The sequence below is a fragment of the Suncus etruscus genome, chromosome 7 (genome assembly GCF_024139225.1).
Source record: "Suncus etruscus isolate mSunEtr1 chromosome 7, mSunEtr1.pri.cur, whole genome shotgun sequence".
Taxonomy (NCBI): domain Eukaryota; kingdom Metazoa; phylum Chordata; class Mammalia; order Eulipotyphla; family Soricidae; genus Suncus; species Suncus etruscus.
The window spans coordinates 119,703,226-119,725,234 of NC_064854.1; the positions used below are offsets into that span (position 1 = coordinate 119,703,226).

Below are 22,009 nucleotides of genomic sequence, written 5' to 3' on the forward strand. Positions count from 1 at the left end.
CTGAGAAAAATGGAAAAGATGTTTGGCACACAGATGAGCAGGTATTTAAAACTCTTTCAACCAGCAGTTGTAATGCACAGAGAATTGTACAAGGATTGCTGGGAGTGGGCAAAGGGAAAAGGAAGAGAGGAGGAAGGGAGAACAGAGGGCTTATCAAATGTCCACTTCTCAAATAAAATTGTTCCCCATTGGAAGTCACCTCAATAGATAGACGGGGCCGGAGAGATAGCATGGAGGTAAGGCGTTTGCCTTTCATGCAGGAGGTCATCAGTTCGAATCCCGGCGTCCCATATGGTCCCCCGTGCCTGCCAGGAGCAATTTCTGAGCCTGGAGCCAGGAATAACCCCTGAGCACTGCCGGGTGTGACCCAAAAACCACAAAAAAAAAAAAAAAATAGATAGAGAGACAACAAATAGAGTCCAAATCTTTCACGTTTACCCTCAGCACTGAGATGTCCTATGGTTTATACAAATCATTGACAGTGTCTTTGACTAAAGAGACGACATTTGGCTAATGTTTGTCATTGTCTTTGAAACTCTAGTATATTCAATTATTTCTGACTTCTGAGCAACTCAGTGAATTTTCACAGGCAGAGAATGAAAGGAAAATGATGTTCTCAAAGAAGCTTGTGGATATATCCTTTCACACCAGAGAGTTCACCTTCTTTTAAGCCCAATTTGGAAAAAAGAAGAAGCAGCATTCTCAAAGACCTTAGCCTTTCAGTGCTCATACATCAAACCCCGCCTCCCTCTTCAGATGAAGCTTCATTTCCTACTGTCTGCTCACTATGTGTAGATTTTTACAGTCCAGCTGATCAGAGGTGCTGACATCTGTTACCCCAAGAAGAAAATCTCTGGGTAAGTCACTCCTCAGTCATTTAGCTAGTATTTTGTCCTGCTCTGGTGATGAATAAAAGATCTCTCCAGGAAACCCATAGAAGACATCTGGCAGGCACCAGGGGTTCATATTACTATCTCAGAACATTATCTTTAAGAAAGGGGAAAGGGTTGGAATTTAGAATGAGTTTCCGACTGTGATAACATCTAAGATAGGAAATATGATTGTGAGTAAAAGATTTAAGGACATAATGTTGTTTTGTTTAAAGACTCTTCATCTTTCAAAAAATTTAGAGAAATGATGATTAATCAAAATATTGGCAAAAAAATGAACTTCTGGTGAGATTTACAATATCTCTTCCTCTCTTGCCAGCAAGATGTCCTCTGAAGGGATATGGGACCAGAAACTTTGTCTGTCTACATTTATAGTTTGCTTGTCTACAGATGCCTAAAAAGTGCCCAAAATATGATCCATTTCCAAATATCAAAGTTTCTCTTTAATATCAGTGTGTTCCTCTGCACAATTGGTAAGTTACTGGGGAGCCTTAGAATTTAAAAATTGAAGTTTTTTGGTTGCTTTTATCAACTGCCTAATCCATGTTACAGAGGGCAAGAGACTCAAAGATTATTTAGAGAAGATCTTCAGTGTGGCAGTGAAACTGAAATAGAGTAGCAGCTGCCAGTGGGGCAAGAAGGCGCTGAACCAAACCCAAATGAGGTGTTTTCCATTTGGTCTGCTGATAGGATGGGCATGCACAATTGTGCAAATTCAGAAATTGTTAAGGAACTTTAGAGAAAATACAAGAATGCAGGGTTTTACAATTGTCTGCTGTCTCCTAAGACCTTCTTGGGAGATTTGAATATCAGGCCATTTCATTCTGGTTACTCCCAGCCCAAATCATTGTTTTATTCTGTGATTTTTTAAAGACCTCCTGCCCAGTTGAAAGAAGTAGGGTGGCCTGTGAATAATGGGGTGTGGGCTGTTTACATTTAAAATCAGTTCCCTTCTAGTTAGTGTTATCTTTGGATAAGCTCCCCTGGAATCTATGGGTTTTGAGGTATTTCTCGGAAGAATGAAAACTATCTTCTCCCTTGCCTTACGTAGTCACTTGAGGATTCATGAAATGAGTGGAAAGGATGTGTAGAACCAGCTATCCTTGAGAGCTAAGCAGATAACTGGCTCGAGGGATGCCCAGCCAATGGATCAGCCTAGATTGTAAGGTGGGGTTGGAGAGAGCCTATCTTCATTTCTTGGCGTTGCTATCAAAGATTCATTCATGGCATATGACTAAGAAACGTCAGATTGTATTTGAAGAGAGGAGGTTTATGTGCATTTCCCCAACAGTGTGACATTCACCTCTAGCAGAAATCAGCAACAACCCCACTCTCCATTATAAAATTTTATCTTTTAGCCAAAAACACAAAAGACTTTAAAAAGGAGTTCTAAGTTCAGAAAAGAACTGTACGTATCAGTATTTAGAACCTGTGAATGTCTAAGGAAGCTTGTGTTTCTGGTATAAGCATCCATGGACTTTACAAAAGGTCATTTTTCCTTCGTTCCCAGGTTTGCCAAGATGGATTATCAAGTAGCCACTACTGCTGATTACATTGATTATGGCCTGTCAGAGCCTTGTCAAAAAACCAGTGTAAAACAAATTGCAGCCAAGCTTCTACCTCCCCTCTACTCGCTGGTGTTCATCTTTGGTGTCGTGGGCAACCTGTTGGTTGTCCTCACCCTGATCAAATGCAAGAAGCTGAAGAACATGAGTGACATCTACCTGCTCAATCTGGCCATCTCTGACCTGCTCTTCCTCCTCACTCTCCCCTTCTGGGCACACTATGCAGTATATAAGTGGGTCTTGGGGGATGCCATGTGTAAACTCTTCACAGGGCTGTATCACATTGGCTATTTTGGAGGCATCTTCTTCATCATCCTCTTGACCATCGACAGGTACTTGGCCATTGTCCATGCTGTGTTTGCCTTAAAAGCTAGAACTGTCACCTTTGGGGTGGTGACCAGCGTGGTCACCTGGGTGGTGGCCATCTTTGCCTCACTTCCAGGAATCATCTTTACCAGATCCCAAAAAGAGGGTCTCCACTATACTTGCAGCCCTCACTTCCCAACCAATCAGTATCATTTCTGGAAAAAATTTCAAGCACTAAAGATGGTTATCTTGGGTTTGGTGCTACCACTGCTAGTGATGACCATCTGCTACTCGGGGATCCTCAAAACTCTTCTTCGCTGTCGGAATGAGGAGAAGAGACAAAGGGCTGTGAGACTCATCTTCGCCATCATGATCATGTACTTCCTTTTCTGGACCCCCTACAACATCGTCCTATTGCTGACCACTTTCCAGCAATTCTTTGGTCTGAATAACTGCCAGAGCTCCAACAGGCTGGACCAGGCCATGCAGGTGACAGAGACGCTGGGAATGACACATTGCTGCATCAACCCTGTCATCTACGCTTTTGTCGGGGAGAAGTTCAGGAGCTACCTCTTAGGATTCTTCCAAAAGCACATCGCCAGACGCTTTTGCAAACGCTATCCTATCTTCCACAGAGAAGCCTCAGAGCGAGGAAGCTCAGTTTATACCCGGTCTACAGCGGAACAAGATCTCTCTGTGGGCTTGTGATGTGGACCCAGCTTTAAGACACAGCCTGGGGGGAGGGAAACAGCTTCTTAAAAAGAATGATTCTTTGATAGAGGATCTAAAATGCATTCATTTATTTGAATGAATAAATGATTTCATTTATTTATTGATGCTCAAGTCCAATCACTCTAGAAAACCAAATCAATGTTGGTGGAGCCAAATCAACCATGGCGCAGCGGTAGAGTGTTTGCCTTGCATGCGGCTGACCTAGGATGGACCTGGGTTCAATCCCCATTATCCCATAAGGTCCCCCAAGCCAGGACTGAGCCCTGTGTGTCATCAGGTGTGACCCAAAATTAAAAAAATATATATCAATGTTGGCGAAATAGTAACCTTTCAGCTCTCCTCCACATTATCTTATTGACCAGTTTTTCCTTCAAGCAAAAGATTATTATTTTTAAAAACTGCTCAGGAAGGATCTGGAGCAACATTACAAGGATAAAGGCATTTTGCCTTACAGGTGGTCAATCTTGGTTCAATTCCCAGCTCCATATATGATCCCTTGAGCATTGCCAGCAATGATCCCCAAGCACAGAGCCAAGAGTAAGCCTGGAGAACAAATTGGTGTGATCTAAACATTGTTCTTCCCACCCCGAAAAATATCTTCCATCCAAGATATCCAGGGAAGAGTTCCAGGAAGGTCCTGGAGCAGGTGATTGTGACCTGGTAGGAGCTGGCAAAATATTCTCAGTGAAAAGGGATTTGGGGCAGAGCATCTTATGGTGGAGTACAGAGAACTTTTGACTCTAGGCCTACATGACAGAGCTTGGCTGTGAGAAATCGTGTGACTTATGAAATGACCTTCTGTGGAGAAAGGACAGGCTGGAGCATGAGGAACCTGGTCAGCGTTGCCCTCAGAGTCTGCAAGCAGATCAGGGAGCCCCTGTTTGGAGTCACAGCAAATTTATGGCAAAAAGGTGATTTGCAAAAGTGAGCCATCAGCAGACCACAAGAGGGGAAGGCCTCCACAGAGGGAGGTAGAAGTGGTGGAAGGAAGATGGGAAGATGGGAGGGTTTTTCACCCAGTTTAAGCTTTGAGTCAGCAGCACTGGAGCACTGGAAGACGATCAGGGAGGGAAGTAAGTTAGGAGCAGTAAATGGTCAGAGATCTGAAGGCTTTGTAGTCAGATAGTAGATGCCCTAAAGAGATGCCAAGACCAGAGGAAGAGGTTTATTAAGTCAAAACAAGAGGACTCCTGGGTTGGGGATGTGGCTTAGACATATAGAATTTCCCTTGCTACAAGCATGAAAGCTTTGCCTTGCTTTACCTTGGGTTCCATACTAACATCACCAAAAATAATGGAAGAGTTAGTTGGTTGTCAAGAAAGGGCTCAGTTTAGGGAGTGTTAGGTTCTGGATGGTCTCTCTCTGACTTCTCTTGTCTTCCATGCCAGCTAGCTGTGCTTCCCATGCCAGCCTAAGTAAGGAGGCCTTTCCAGACTAGAAAACTCTAGATTTATGCTTTCATGAGCTTGAGGTCTAGGTAGGAACACTTTTTAGTCAGTGAAGAGGAGAAAGGGAGGTGATTACAAGGTTAAAGAAAACACCCCACACACCCCACACCCTGGCTTTATAAGCATTCCCCAAAGAGGGGAAGTCCAAAGAGGCCCAGTTTCCATTTTATGGATCACATCCCTGTTTAAGAGTCCTCTTCACCTTCAAAAGGCAAAAGATGGGTAGGAACACATTTATTTGGGAACAGTGTGCCTAGAACTAGAATCCAATAGAGCAGCCTTGGGGGTTGAAGTTTGGGGGCTGGTGGACACTTTAGCTCCTTCTTAACACGTGGTTTTTCTATCAAATGGAACCCTAACACTCAGGGTTTCATTAATTGAGAGCAGTGACTTAAGGTTTTGCATGCCTGTGCAAAATTGCTACTTTTATTATTCTGTACATGCTGTAGATTGGAAGGGGCAGCTAAATACCATGGCTGTAAAGAAGCGGGGAACTCAAAGGTGTGAGAAAAACAGGAAGGCGATTCAGCTGTCAGATAAGGCAGATGCTACTTTTTCCTCTGAGACTGAAATGTGAAACCGGAGGATTATGACTGTCTTGAGGGAAAGGACAGTCTTTGTTTTCAAGTTAGTATAAGCAGCAGGTGACACTGGCCTCTGGGTCAATTCAAAGATAGTCTGATCATTATATGTGTCGCTACGTGTGTGTGTGTGTGTATTTACAAACACAGTTCCCATGAATATAAAAATATTTTTTCAAAAGATTTGCCTGAAAGAAAAAATATGCACATGAATAAAGCCAATCTCTGAAGCAGCTGTTTGTTTGTTGTTTGGTTAATTGTGTATATAGAGAACAGCACACAAAAATGAAGGGAACGTTTTGTAAATAGCTGTTGGGACATTTTCATACACACACACACACACACACACACACACACACACACACACACACACACACACTTAACTTCTCAATTCCCTGGAGCAGGAAGCAAACTATTCAGGGGCACATGGGGTGGGAAGATAATTAAAGATGCTACCTCTAGGGCCCGGAGAGATAGCACAGCGGCATTTGCCTTGCAAGCAGCCAATCCAGGACCAAAGGTGGTTGGTTCGAATCCCGGTGTCCCATATGGTCCCCGTGCCTGCCAGGAGCTATTTCTGAGCAGACAGCCAGGAATAACCCCTGAGCACCGCAGGGTGTGACCCAAAAACCAAAAAAAAAAAAAAAAAAAAAAAGATGCTACCTCTAAAATGAGTTTTCAAGCAGTTAACACGGAAAACTCATTTTGAATTTAATCCTACTGCTCAGGCAAAAGAACTGACATTTGGGGGGGGGGGAGGTAAAGAAAATCAATGAATAGTTAAACAGATGCCAGGTGTCTTGAACGAAAAAATATAAAAAGTGTTCTGCCTGGTCTTCAAGGAGGTTGTTGGGTATACAACTTGTTTTATATTTCATTTAAAAATCTCTTTCCCAGGCTGGAGAGATAGCACGGCGGTAGGGCTTTTGCCTTGCACGCAGCCGACCCCGAAGGACCTTGGTTCAATTCCCAGCATTTCATATGGTGCCTGAGCCTGCCAGAGGCGATTTCTGAGTGCAGAACCAGGAGTAACCCCTGAGTGCTACTGTGCATGGCCCAAAAAAAAACAAAAATAAAAATAAATCTCTTGGGCCAGAGAGATAGCATGGAGGTAGGGCATTTGCCCTGCATGCAAAAGGACAGTGGTTCCAATCCCGGCATCCCATATGGTCCCCAGAGCCTGCCAGGAGCAACCCCTGAGTGCTGCTGGGTGTGACCCAAAAACAAAATAAAATAAAATAAAATAAATCTCTTTCCCACATGCAATTGGAATTGCAGGGGTAATGTCACAGAAGTTGTGAAGGTAGCTGAGGATTCTATATCATCTGGTTGGTGCAAAGAAGAGTTGATCTTATTGGTCTAATATTTGGACCTATCTGGTGGGCACAGATCCCATAGGTCTGGGAGGGGGACAAGTCAGGGGCACAGGTGGGGGGAAGCACAGATTCCAAAGGTGACCTTCAACTCATCAACTTTCAAGTCCACAGCCCAAAGTGAAGGTGTAGGACCTAGCTGAAGGCTAGACTTGGAGAAGGAGAACATATGGAAACTTTGTAATAGTTCCCTCTCGTGCTTAGTGTAATCACTTGCATCTAGTCATGTGTGAGGGAGGGTAGAAAGAAGAAGCAAAACCAGGAAGGCATTTCCAATATCATATTGTTATGATACCAGGGAAACCAGGGACTAGAGGAAGGAAAAATTAGTGATTGTTATTTGTTGTGTGTTTTGTAGACCAGGCACCTAGGAAGCCTTGCACCCTATCCCTGAGTTACTGGAACTCAGTCCTTGGACTCATTTCTGCTTTTAAATAAATTCACTATAAAAAGTACTGGTTAAGGGGGGGGGCACGGAGAGATAGCACAGTAGTAGGGCATTTGCCTTGCACGCAGCTGACGCAGGACGAATGGTGGTTTGAATCTCGGCATCCCATATGGTCCTCCCCCCAAGCCTGCCAGGAGCAATTTCTGAGCAAAGAGCTAGAAGTAACCCCTGAGCACCACCAGGTGTTACCCAAAAGCTAATATATATATATATATATACTGGTCATGGGGTGGAGAAATAACACATGCCTTGAATGTGGTTGCCCAAATTTGATCACAAGCATCTCATATGGTCCTCAAGCACAGCTAGGAGTGATTCCTCAGTGCAAAGCCTGAAGTAACTTCTGACTATCACTGGGTGTACCCCAAAAATAAACACATAAAAGTACTGTTTGTGGGACCAGGGAGATAACCCAAAGATCTGTAGCTCACCATGCATGCATGAAGCCCTGAGTTCAGTTCCTTGCACTACAGGGTCTCCAAAGCAACACCAGGTATAGCCAGGTTTAATAATCAAACCATCTGGCCTTGCTTACTATATATTGTAGGGAATGACTTCCAGGTTCTCTGAGCACTGCTTGTGAGTATTGACCCCTCCCCACCCTAGTTCAAACTAAAAACAATGAATAAAACATTAAATGTTTGCTTATAATTTTCTAAAACACCAAGTCAATTTAATATTTTAGATATTATTACATATGTTTTAATCTTACCAAATTTCCCATTTACCATCACATTATTTCATAAATGTCTTTCAAGTCTTACATATCTTTGGTTCCGTATTGTCATCATTTTAAACTGATTATGAGCTCATCTTGTTTCAGGAATTTGAGAATTTATTTGCTTCGGTTTTGTTTTGGGGTCTGGCCCTGCAATGCTCATTGGTCACTCCTGGCTCTGCACTAAGAAGTTATTCAATAGGTGCCTTGGGAGACGAGATGCTGAGTCAGCTACATATAAGGCAGTCTTTCTAGTCCTGAGAACAAACGTTTTAAAGAAACGAGTCACCAGTCTTTAGAAAGCTTTAAAGCAAGCTAGAGCGATAGCACAGCGGTAGGGCGTTTGCCTTGCACTCAACCGATCCAGGAGGGATCCTTGGTTCAATTCCCAGCGTCCTATATAATCTACCGAGCCAGGAGCAATTTCTGAGCGCATAACCAGAAGTAACCCCTGAGCTGAGAGTCACTAGGTGTGGCCCAAAAAGCAAAAAAAGAATAAGAAAAAAAAAAGCCTTGGGCTATACTGCCTCCGTGTGGCTACTTTAGAAAACCAGTCAGATCATCCAGCAACCAGCCCAGACCTCCTATCATAGAAAGACCTACAAACCTTTTACATTTTAGCTGTTTAAGACTTGTCTCACTGCCACCATTCCTATTGGGGACAAGAAGAAGTTTCTTGTCCTCTCTACACAGCTCATTTATTCTTGTTGCATCTGAGATATTCCATCAATGATAGAAGCAGATACCTACACTGAAATAAGGCTTACAGTTTCCCCAGAGGTCTAATTCAGTAGATCTTTTGGTTTTTGTAGGGGTTGTGTGTGTGTTTTGTTTGTTTGTTTGTTTGATTGATTGATTGATTGTTTCGGGGTTCATCGAGGGGTGCTCAGGGTTTATTTCTCTTCTACACTCAAAAATTACTCCTGAGAGTACTGGGGGGACCACATGGGATTCTGGGGATTGAACCCATGTTAGCTGCATGCAAGGCAAACTACCTAACACTTAGCTATCTCTCCAGGCCCTATCTAAGCGGTTCTGAATGCAAGACCTTATGACAAGGTCAGAAAATGTCTCACAAAAAAAGCGTTTTCATAGTCCCTAAAGCAGCACATGAAAAGGATGCTCATCGTAATTTTTTATTAGAGAAATCTAAATAAAGACGACAATAAAACATCATCTTTATTATTAGAGAAATTTCAGTGAAGATGACAATGAGATTTCATCTTACATCAGTGACACTGGTGCATATCAAAAATACTGTGAGCAATCTGTATTGGTGGGTATCTGTTGAAAAAAAGAAACTCTACTCCTAAACTTGCTCCTAATATTTATCTTAACACTATACTAACCATAGCCTATGCCTAAAACTACAAATTAACCAAAGATGAAGAATCATCTTCAAAACTGTACTTTTAATTTTAAGCTGAAAAATTCCAAGTATAAAACCTAACCCCAATGAACAAAACACTAATCCTAGCTCTAACACTAACTCTAACCCTAATCCTAACATCAAATCAACCATAATTGTAACCAAGCTTTTAACCTACCAACTAGCATCAACTTCAGAATCACCAATACTTAATTTGCATTTTAATTTGTGCACAATAAAACCTAACACTTTCACAAACCAGAATATGGCACTAGTTCTAATTATAATCATAACTATAGCCTATTGATAGCCTGAACCTAGTCAGGGCTCAAAATTTCCAATTAAAAAAAATTTTTCCAATTAGCTGAAATGTAACAATTGGCCTATAATGAAGCTGCCATTTAAACTTTATACAAAGAAAAACTTAAACACCTAACTACTACTCAAACATACTCCTACACTGAGCCCTAATCCTATTTCTAATCTTTTTTGTTGTTGTTGTTGTTGTTGTTGTTTTTGATTTTTGGGCCACACCTGGCAGTGCTCAGGGGTTACTCCTGGCTGTCTGCTCAGAAATAGCTCCTGGCAGGCACGGGGGACCATATGAGACACCGGGATTCGAACCAACCACCTTAGGTCCTGGATCGGCTGCTTGCAAGGCAAACGCCACTGTGCTATTTCTCCGGGCCCCTTATTTCTAATCTTTAACCTAACCCTATTCTAATTATAACTGAATCTATGCCTAAAACTATAACTAACTAAAATGTAATAAAAGCCCAATATTTAACTTTCATTAAAATGTATTTCATTAAATCATTGTGAGATACACTTAAAAAGTTGTGGAGAGATTCTGAAGCTGGTGAGTGCCTGCATTGTGGGGCCGCGGAATCGCTTTGCCCTGCCCTGCCTTTGTTTACTCTGAGGACTTCGGGGAAAACTCCTATCTCTGTCTGCCTGAAACTGTGCTTCTGAACTTCCGAAGGTTTCCTCAGGGGCCTAGGGAGTGCACCCCTAAAAAACTGCATTTTGAAGCTGGTGAGCAGCTGCATTCTGGGGCTGCGGGATCGCTCTACCTTGCCCTGCCTTTGTTCACTCTGAGGACTTGCAACTAGAGGCAACAGAAGCGCTCAGCCGCTTCGCTTCCCTTTGCAGCCGCGAACTCTTCCTAATCAATGAACCCCACCACAACACGCAGGAAAAACCACACTACAAGCGTGACAATGGGGAAAACTCGCAGGCAAACACCATCCATAGAGAATGAAGACGAAAGCTCGGTTGATCTAATAAATTACAACCACCTGATTAACCTTTCAGATAAGGAGTTTAGAGTAGAAATATGGAATATGTTTGTAGACCTCAAAAAGAGCATAGATCGATCTGAAGTAAACACAAAAACAGAAATCAGAAAACTCCAAACTGAAATAACAGATCTGAAAAATACGGTTGCTCAACTGAAAACCACAATGGATAGCCTCGCCAACAGGGTATCAGCAGCTGAGGAGAGAATCGGAGTACTGGAAGATGAGATGCAGAAAAGCTCAACACAACAGAAGAAATTGGAAAAGAACATTAAGACAAACGAACAGGCAATGGAAAATGTACTCAAGGCATGCGAAGAGATGAAAATAGAAGTCTTTGATAAACTCAACAGAAACAACATAAGAATCATTGGAGTCCCAGAAACCCAGGAAGGAGATCTCCAAGAAGAATCAACTGTCAAAGACATCATCAAAGAGATACTCCCAGAGTTAAAGCCTACATGCAATCAAATACTGCATGCCCGAAGAATACCAGCTAAAAGAGACCCAAAGAAAAACACACCAAGACACATCCTCGTTACAATGACAAATCCCATAGATAGGGATAGAATACTGAAAGCAGCAAGATCAAAAAGGGAAATTACATTCAAAGGAGCATCCCTAAGACTTACAGCAGACATGTCACAAGAAACTCTCAAGGCCAGAAGACAGTGGTTGGATATTGTGACAAGATTGAATGAAATGAATGCCTCCCCAAGAATACTGCACCCAGCCCGACTCACATTCAGGTTTGGAGGAAGAATACACAGCTTCACGGATAAACAACAGCTCAGAAACTTCACAGAAGATAAACCAGCCTTAAAGGAAAAACTGACAGGTCTACTCTAAGACAAGAGAGACCAACAAACACAGCAAACTTATCTACAAAGATGACATTAAATCCTATGACAATCATCTCCCTCAATGTCAATGGACTAAATTCACCAATTAAAAGACACAGAGTGGCAAAATGGGTCAAAAAGATGAATCCAACCTTCTGCTGCCTACAAGAAACACATCTGAATAGTCAGAACAAACATAGACTCAAAATCAAAGGTTGGAAGAAAATTATCCAAGCAAACAACACCCTGAAAAAAGCTGGGGTGGCCATATTAATATCAGATGACACCAACTTTATACTCAGAAAAGTGGTAAGGGACAAAGATGGACACTATGTACTAATCAAGGGATATGTGCAACAGGAAGAAATCAGACTATTAAACATATATGCACCCAATGAGAGACCAGCAAATTATCTAATACAATTACTGACAAATCTGAAAGAAGAAATCAATAATAACACAATCATTGTGGGAGACTTCAACACAGCCCTATCAACACTTGATAGGTCAACCAGACTGAAACCCAACAAAAACATACTAGCCCTGAAAAGTGTTATGGAAGAAAGAGGACTAGTAGATATATACAGGACACTCCATCCCAAAAAACCTGGATACACATTCTTTTCCAATGTACATGGGTCATTCTCCAGAATAGACTACATGCTGACACATAAAACATACCTCCATAAAATCAAGAGGATAGAAATCTTGCAGGCTACCTTTGCTGACCACAAGGCTCTGAAATTAGATGTGAACTACAAAGCCACACAGAAGAAAAACTTTAACAATTGGAAATTAAACACCCTGCTACTGAACAACCAGTGGGTCCGAGATGAAATCAAAAAGGAAATCAAAACTTTCCTGGAAACAAATGATAATGAAGACACAAACTGCCAGAATCTATGGGACACAGCAAAAGCAGTCCTGAGAGGAAAATTTATAGCTCTACAAGCACACATCAGGAAGGAAGAAGGAGCATACCTGAATAACTTAATGGCGCAGCTTAAACAATTAGAAAATGACCAACAGAATGAACCAAAAATAGGGAGACAGAAGGAAATAATAAAGCTGAAAGCGGAACTCAATGAAGTGGAAAACCAAAAAGCAATCCGAAAGATCAATGAAAGCAGAAGCTGGTTCTTTGAAAAAATAAACAAGATTGATAGACCATTGGCAAAACTCACAAAGAAAGAGAGAGAGAGAAATCTGATAACCCGTATCAGAAATGAAAAGGGGGAGATCACAACAGAAATTGCAGAGATCCAAAGGATAATCAGAGGCTACTTTGAGAAACTTTATGCTACAAAACATGAGAACCTAGAAGAAATGGAAAAATTCTTGGACACTTATAACCTTCCACATTTAAGTAAGGAGGATGTAGCATATCTAAACACCCCCATCACTACTGAGGAAATTGAAACTGTAATCAAACATCTACCAAAAAAGAAAAGCCCAGGCCCAGATGGTTTTCCTAATGAATTTTTTCAAATCTTTCAAGAGGAGCTACTACCAATCCTAGCCAGACTCTTCCATGAAATTGAAAAAAAGGGAACTCTCCCAAACAGCTTTTATGAAGCCAACATTACCTTGATACCAAAACCAGACAGAGATGCTGCCAAAAAAGAAAATTACAGACCAATATCCCTGATGAATGCTGATGCAAAGATCTTCAACAAAATCCTGGCAAATAGGATCCAATGCATCATCAAGAAGATCATACACTACGACCAAGTAGGCTTCATCCCAGGAATGCAAGGATGGTTTAACATCCGTAAATCTATTAACATCATACACAACATCAACAACAAGAAAAATAAAAATCACATGATCATATCAATAGATGCAGAGAAAGCATTTGATAAGGTCCAACACCCATTCTTGATCAAAACTCTCAGCAAGATGGGAATGGAAGGAACCTTTCTCAATCTAGTTGAAGCCATCTACCACAAGCCAATGGCAAATATTATCCTCAATGGAGAAAAACTAAAAGCCTTTCCTCTAAATTCGGGTACAAGACAAGGCTGTCCTCTCTCACCACTCCTCTTCAATATAGTACTGGAAGTTCTTGCTATAGCGATCAGGCAAGAAAAAGATATCAAGGGAATTCAGATAGGAAAGGAAGAAGTCAAACTCTCATTGTTTGCAGATGATATGATACTCTACTTAGAAAACCCTAAAGACTCCACCAAAAAGCTTCTAGAAATAATAGATTCATATAGCAAGGTGGCAGGCTACAAAATCAACCTACAGAAATCAATGGCCTTTTTATACACCAATAATAATAGGGAGGAGATGGAAGTCAGGAAAGCAATCCCATTCACAATAGTGCCACACAAACTCAAATATCTTGGAGTCAACTTGACCAAAGACGTGAAGGACCTATACAAAGAAAACTATAAAGCCCTGCTCCAAGAAATAAGAGAGGACACACGGAAATGGAAACACTTACCCTGCTCATGGCTTGGCAGGATTAACATCATTAAAATGGCAATACTCCCCAAAGCATTATACAGATTTAATGCGATCCCCTTAAAAATACCCATGACATTCTTCAAAGAAGTGGATCAAACACTTATGAAGTTCATCTGGAACAATAAACATCCTCGAATAGCTAAAGCACTCCTAGGGAAAAGGAAAATGGGAGGCATTACTTTCCCCAACTTTAAACTGTACTACAAAGCAATAGTTATTAAAACAGCATGGTATTGGAATAAAGACAGACCCTCAGATCAGTGGAATAGGCTTGAGTTCTCAGAGAACATTCCCCAGGCATACAATTACCTAATTTTTGACAAAGGAGCAAGAAATCCTAAGTGGAGCAGAGAAAATCTCTTCAACAAGTGGTGCTGGCAGAACTGGTTAGCGACTTGCAAAAAAGCGAACATAGACCCCCAGTTAACATCATGTACGAAGGTAAAATCCAAATGGATTAAAGACCTTGATATCAGACCAGATACCATAAGGTATATAGAACAACATGTCGGTAAAACACTCCATGACATTGAGACTAAAGGTATCTTCAAGGAGGAAACTGCACTTTCCAAACAAGTGGAAGCAGAGATTAACAGATGGGAATACATTAAACTGAAAAGCTTCTGCACCTCAAAAGAAATAGTGCCCAGGATACAAGAGTCACCCACTGAGTGGGAGAAACTATTCACCCAACATCCTTCAGATAAGGGGCTAATATCCAAAATATACAGGGCACTGACAGAACTTTACAAAAAAGAAACATCTAATCCCATCAAAAAATGGGGAAAAGAAATGAACAGACACTTTGATAAAAAAGAAATACAAATGGCCAAAAGACACATGAAAAAATGCTCCTCGTCACTAATCATCAGAGAGATGCAAATCAAAACAACGATGAGATACCACCTCACACCACAGAGATTGGCGCACATCACAAAGAATGAGAACAATCAGTGCTGGCGGGGATGTGGAGAGAAAGGAACTCTTATCCACTGCTGGTGGGAATGCCGTCTAGTACAGCCTCTATGGAAAGCGATATGGAGGTTTCTTCAAAAACTGGAAATTGAGCTCCCATTCGACCCAGCTATTCCACTCCTAGGGATATACCCTAGGAGCACAAGAATACAATACAAAAACCCCTTCCTCACACCTATATTTATTGCAGCACTATTCACAATAGCCAGGCTCTGGAAACAACCAAGATGCCCTTCAACAGACGAATGGCTAAAGAAATTGTGGTACATATACACAATGGAATATTATGCAGCCGTCAGGAGAGATGAAGTCATGAAATTTTCCTATACATGGATGTACATGGAATCTATCATGCTCAGTGAAATAAGTCAGAGGGAGAGAGAGAGACGCAGAATAGTCTCACTCATCTATGGGTCTTAAGAAAAATAAAAGTCATTTTTGTAACAATCCTCAGAGACAATTAGAGGAGAGCTGGAACACCAGCTCACTCCATGAAGCTCACCACAAGAGTGATGAGCACAGTTATAGAAATAACTACACTGAGAACTACCATAATCAAGTGAATGAATGAGGGAACTGGAAAGCCTGTCTGGAGTACAGGTGGGGGTGGGGTGGGATGGAGGGAGATTTGGGACTTTGGTGGCGGGAATGTTGCACTGGTGAAGAGGGGTGATCTTTATAGGACTGAAACCTTATCACAATCATTTATGTAATCAAAATATCCAAATAAAGAGAAAAAAAATAAAAAAAAAAAAAGTTGTGGAGAAGCTGCTTCCACATCCCACCCACATTCCTACCTGCTTTCTCTCGTCCTATCTCAGGTTTGTCTGCAGAGAGAGGGACCCTCTATGCCCTCCCATCAACTTTCCTCTTCCCAAACTGCAAGGACGTGCTAATTTATATCAATTATTTCCAGGCAGGTTGGACCTAGCACTTCTTTCTTTCTGAAAATATACAACTTAAAACTCAGTTGAATGAACCAGTGAATTAGTTGGCAATATTTTTATCATATGTATATAACCTCACATGTGTAAGATAATAACCTCTGAGGTAGAAATACCTTTAGTTACTGTTTTGTACGACCAACTCAATAGATCATGTTCTTACATAACCTGAAACTCCAATATTACAACCCATGTGGGTTTTATTCCCAGAATGCAAGAATGGCTAAATATATTCAAGTCAATCAATATCAGTAAAAGAAAGGATAAAAATCATATGATGATATCAATCAGTGCAAATAAAGCATTTGACAAGATCCAACACCTATTCATGATTAAGACCCTCAGCAAATTAGTGTGAAAGGACTCTTCCTCAAGATAGTAACAACTAGCTATAAAAAGTCCAAATTCAGACAACATTCTTCTAAGACTAAGAATATCCAGTAATTTGCTGGAGAGATAGCACAGCAGTGGGACATTTGCTTTGCACACAGCCAATTCATGACAGATGGCTATTTGAATTCTGGCATTCTATAGTCCCCCAAGCCAAGAGCAATTTCTGAGCACAGAACCAGGAGTAACTCCTGAGTGCCACCAGGTATGACCCGAACATTTAAAAAAAATCCAGTAACGGGAGCCGGAGAGATAGCACAGCGGTGTTTGCCTTGCAAGCAGCAGATCCAGGACCTAAGGTGGTTGGTTCGAATCCCGGTGTCCCATATGGTCCCCCGCGCCTGCCAGGAGCTATTTCTGAGCAGATAGCCAGAAGTAACCCCTGAGCACCGCCGGGTGTGACCCAAAAACAAAACAAAAAAAAAATCCAGTAACAATCCCCTAAGTATACAGCCAATTAATATTTAACAATGGACCCAACAACTTGAAATGGAATACAGTCTCTTCAACAAATGGTGTTAGAACAATTGGATATCCACATGTAAGAAATTAAAGATTGAGGAGACAGAGTGATAGTAAAGTAGTAGGGCTCTTGCCTTACATGTAACTGACCCGAGATTGACCCGGGTTCAATCCCCGGCATCCCATATGATTTTCGAGCCTGCCAGGAGCAATTTCTGAGCACTGAGCAAGGAGTATCCCCTGAGCACCACTGGATGTTGCCCAAAAAAAACAAAAAAAGAAGAAGGAAGGAAGGAAGGAAGGAAGGAAGGAAGGAAGGAAGGAAGGAAGGAAGGAAGGAAGGAAGGAAGGAAGGAAGGAAGGAAGGAAGGAAGGAAGGAAGGAAGGAAGGAAGGTCCATATCAAGGGACCGGAGAGATAGCATGGAAGTAGGGCATTTGCCTTGCATGCAGAAGGACGGTGGTTCGAATCCCAGCATCCCATATGGTCCCCCAAGCCAGGAGCGATTTCTGAGCATAGAGCCAGGAGTAAACCCTGAGCACCAGAACAAAACAGAAAGATCCATATCTCTCACACCTTACACAAAGTCAATTCAAAGCAGATTAAAGACTTTGATATTGGACCCAAATCTATAACATTTATTAAGGAAAATGTAAGTAGAATACTTCAATACATGGACCTCAAAGAAGTCTTCAATGATAGAATGCCAATGGCAAGACTATAGCATCAAATCTGAATAAATGGAACTCCATAAAACTAAATGTTTCTAGATGGCAAAAGAAACATGGACTGACATTAGAAGACAGCTAACTGAATGGGAGGAAAAATTGCACTCAACACATTAGTTAAAGGTTTGATATCTATGATATATCAAGTGCTCACGAAGGTTAATCACAAAACCTTAAAACCCCATCAGAAATAAGGAGAGGAAATCAACAGACACTTCTCTGAGGAAGACCAACAGATGACCAATAGGCACATGAAAAAATGTTCATCATCACTTATCATTACAGAAATTCAAATCCAGATAACAATGAGATATCATTTTACACCAGTGAGGATGGCATATATCAAAAATACTGGGAACAATCTCTGTTGACTGGGATGTGGTGAGAAAGGAACTCTCATCTACTGCTGGTGGGAATGCTGCCTGGTCCAACACCTATAAAAATAGTATGGGGGTCGGAGCGGTAGCGCAAAGCTATAAGGCATCTGCCTTGAGCATGGTAGCCTGGGACAAACCACGGTTTGATCCCTCAGCATCCCATATGGTCCCCCATGCCAGGAGCAATTTCTGAGCATATAGCCAGGAATAACCCCTGAGTGTTACTGAGTGTGGATTCCCCCCAAAAAAACGGTATGGAGGGTTATCAATAAACTTAAAATTGAGCTTCCATATGACCCAACAATCCCTCTTTTGGGTATCTATCCCCAGGAAAGAAAAAAAAATTATCTGAAAGGATGTATACACACTGCTAAGACTTTGAATCAACCTAGATGTCCAACAACAGACGAGTGGATAATGAAATGTGGCACATGTATACTATAAAATACTACATAGCTGTAAGTAATGATGAAATCATGCAATTTGCTGCAACCTGGATGGAACTGGAAGATATTAAATGAAGTAAGCCAGAAGAAGAAGGATAAATACAGAATGATATCACCAATATGCGGTATTTAGAATATCTCCATGAGGAAATGCAATGGTCTAAATGGAAGCTGTCACAAATACCTGTGGCTTCGAAGTATAGCAAGGAGAAGATAAGAAACTGAATGGAAGAAGCAAAACAAATATAAAAGGATGGAGATCAGCAGCCAAGTGGTCTCAGGTCCACTGGTAAAGATTATAAAATGAGGGACAGAACTAAATATCCAAACCAAAGTCAACAACAATGGAATTAAAAGACTCAAACTCTAACCACCTAAACTGTAAATGAGCCAGTTATACTGCCAAGCTGGGGAGCAAAGCGTTGGAATACACTCTGGGAAATGGTAGTGGGAGATCAACATTGGTGGTGGAATTGGCCCTAATTCATTAGTATAAAACCCAATTCTGAAAGACCTTGTAAATCACAATGGTTTCAATAAAATAAAATTAATCAATAAAAACCTAACCCTATATATAACCCTAATTCTATCACTTATCCTTAGCCACTACTAATCCTGACTTCAGCCTAGGCCTAAAATGAAAGATCAACCAAACTTTAACAATTGCCCTGTGCTTTTATTTAAATTTTAAATTAAAATACAGCTAAACATAATAGGGGTAGGATTCCTAACGCTAAACCTAATATTGTATCAACCCTGACTACACTTAGGCCTAAACCTACTATTAGCCTAAATATAACAATTGCCGAATTTTTAACCTTATACACAGCAACACCAACATGAACCCATCACAAACAAGTACCAATAACCTTAGCTCTAATCCTCATGCTAAACCTCGCCTATAGGAAACTTGACCCTAGTTTAGGCTTAAAACTTCCAGTTAGCTGAATTGTTATAATCTTCCTTTACTTACCTTGAATTTTTTTAATTTTTTATTTTTAATTATGAGAACAATGATGCAGAGGACAAGGTAAAGTTACAGTGGAAGAACAATCGCCCATAAACAGAGTTCTCAGAAGAAATCCCCTTGCTGATGCCTAAATATTGAACTTACAGTCAAAAAAAAAATTAAGAAAAATAAGGCAGAACCCATGTACAATTACTTTGTTCACAAGTCCCCAGATTGTAGTACATTATAACATTTCTTAGCAGTACACAAAGCAACCTAAAGCCATGAGATTTATGTGACTCCTTAAACATTGAAGGCATAGTATTTTTTTATATATTCATGCACATACATATTAGTTTAAGTTAACATCAAAAGTTTAAGAGGTTTGTTTTTAAGGGTTAGTCAAAAGGGCACAGTAAAAATGGTGTTAGAGTGGCAAATATTGTTTGCATAGGCCCACCAAAATATGGGGGTCATAGAAAGGAATAGCCTTGGTCTAAATACAAGGAGACCACTACCCCTAAAGTTTCCTGACATAAGACCAACTCTAGGCTCCAGGCAAACTAGTTTATTCAATCCAAGTCATTGTCTGTAGTGCCAATACAGTTTTATTTTTCACGCAGTCCTATTGTTGGCATCAGGTTTCTGTATTAAAGATCCTGGAGTCTGCACATCCTACATTGAAGTCAAGCTGGTGTGGAGTATCCTCTAGTTTCACCTCACAATTAAGGGGCAATACAGAAATCCCTGTCCAGTAAGCAGGTCATTGTTGTTGTTAAGTTTTCTCAGTGTTAAGGGAAGTCTCTTTTGAGTAGGTCAATGTCAGAGCAGCGGTAGGGTCTTCCCTGGTAGAGGATTGCCTCCATTACCTTGGATTTTTAACTAACACCTACCAACTACACAAACTTGACAACCTTAACCCTACCCTTAATATTACCTTAATCCTATTCTAATCCTGACAATCGCCTATGCCTAAAACAGCGAATTTGCCTAAATTTAGAATCATCTAAAAATGTATTTTCAATTTTAAGATGAAACCTTCCAAATATAACACCAACCTCCTAAGCCGTGACTCTTACACTAGATCAAAGCCAACCAATTAACTTAGATTTAACAATCTCCTTGCACTTGAATTTAAAATTGTTGTACAAAGCAAAACTAACAATTCATGCCAATATAAAGCTAAACTCTAACCCTAGCCCAAATCTTGATCCTCACCCTAACCTAAAAATAGCGTAAATCTAAGATAGGCTTAATCTTTTCAAAAAGCTGTAGTTTAACAATTGTCCTAAATTTGTACTTTTAACTATAAACACAGCAAAATCCTAATGTGAGGGGCCAGAGAGATAGCACAATGGTAGGTCATTTGCCTTGCACGGGGCTGACCCAGAACGGACCAGGGCTTGATTTCCGTTATCCCATATGGTCCCCAGAGTCTGCCAGGAGAGATTTCTGAGTGCAGAGCCAGGAGTAACCCCGGAGCACTGCCAGGTGTGGCTCCAAAACCAAAATAAGTAAATATTAAAAAGAAAAAAAAACCTATCACATGATTCCTACATAAACTAATGATCTAAGCTCAGAAAAACATACTTCTCAGCCTTGACAGCCCAGGACCTACTCTCAGCTCTTTTGTTTTTTTTTTAAATGTTTTGTTTTGTTTTGTTTTGCGGGGGGTTGGGTCACACCCGGCGTGCTCAGGGGTTACTCCTAGCTCTAAACTCAGAAAACACCCCTGGCAGGCAGAGGGGACCATATTGGATGCCGGGATTCGAACCACCATCCTTCTGCATGAAAGACAAATGCCTTACCTCCATTCTATCTCTCTGGCCCCACATAAACTAATGATAAGGCTAGCCCTAACCTTAATCCTAATCCTTACCCTAATCTTATTCTAGTCTATACCTCAATTTACCAATTACCAAAAATTGAACCCTATACTTTACTTTCAATTTATTTTATTTTATTTTATTTTATTGGTTTTTGGGTCACACCCAGCAGCGCTCAGGGGTTACTCCTAACTCTACGCTCAGAAATCACTCCTGGCAGGCTCAGGGGACCAAATGAGATGCCGGGATTCGAATCACCGACCTTCTGCATGCAAGGCAAAAGCCTTACCTCCATGCTATCTCTCTGGCCCCATTTATTTTCAATTTTAAGTTGAAACACAGTCAAACATAACCACCTAAACACAACACAGGCAAACCATAACCCTAGCTCTGAACCTAATCCAGACACTAACCTAACCCTGATTATAACTGAGATTTAAAGTTATAAATTAGCCTAATTTTAAAAACTGAACCAAAAAAATTACATGCATTTCAATTTGGGCACAACAAAACCTAATACCTACCCCAATACAAACCTGAAACATGCCCATAGTTCTAATTCTAATGCCAGCCCCACAAACTGTAGGAAATTTGAACCTATACAAGGCTGAGAATTTCCAATTAGCTTATTTACAATTTGAAATTTGTTAACGGAAAAACTTAACATCACTCTAAACCTATCAATTATTTTTAAATTTATGCCTATATAAACCTGCCAGTAATTCTAGCCAGAGCCCTAATACTAACCCTTATCATAATTCTAATCTAAACCTGAACCTAAAACTATCAATTAACCTAAGTATAATATCTTTATATTTACACTCAATTTTAAGTTTAAATATCCCAAAATCTTACATCTAACCCCTACAC

At 40.8% G+C, this 22,009-nt stretch overlaps 1 protein-coding gene across 1 annotated transcript; it reads left to right on the top strand.

Annotated features, from left to right (window-relative positions):
• The first annotated feature begins 766 nt into the window (after nucleotides 1–766).
• LOC126014074 (C-C chemokine receptor type 5-like) lies at nucleotides 767–3,469 on the top strand. The gene is made up of 2 exons (XM_049777392.1): nucleotides 767–857; nucleotides 2,401–3,469. The coding sequence occupies exon 2, from the start codon at nucleotides 2,411–2,413 to the stop codon at nucleotides 3,467–3,469; it is 1,059 nt and encodes a 352-aa protein (XP_049633349.1). The 5' UTR covers nucleotides 767–857; nucleotides 2,401–2,410.
• Nucleotides 3,470–22,009: the final 18,540 nt, after the last annotated feature.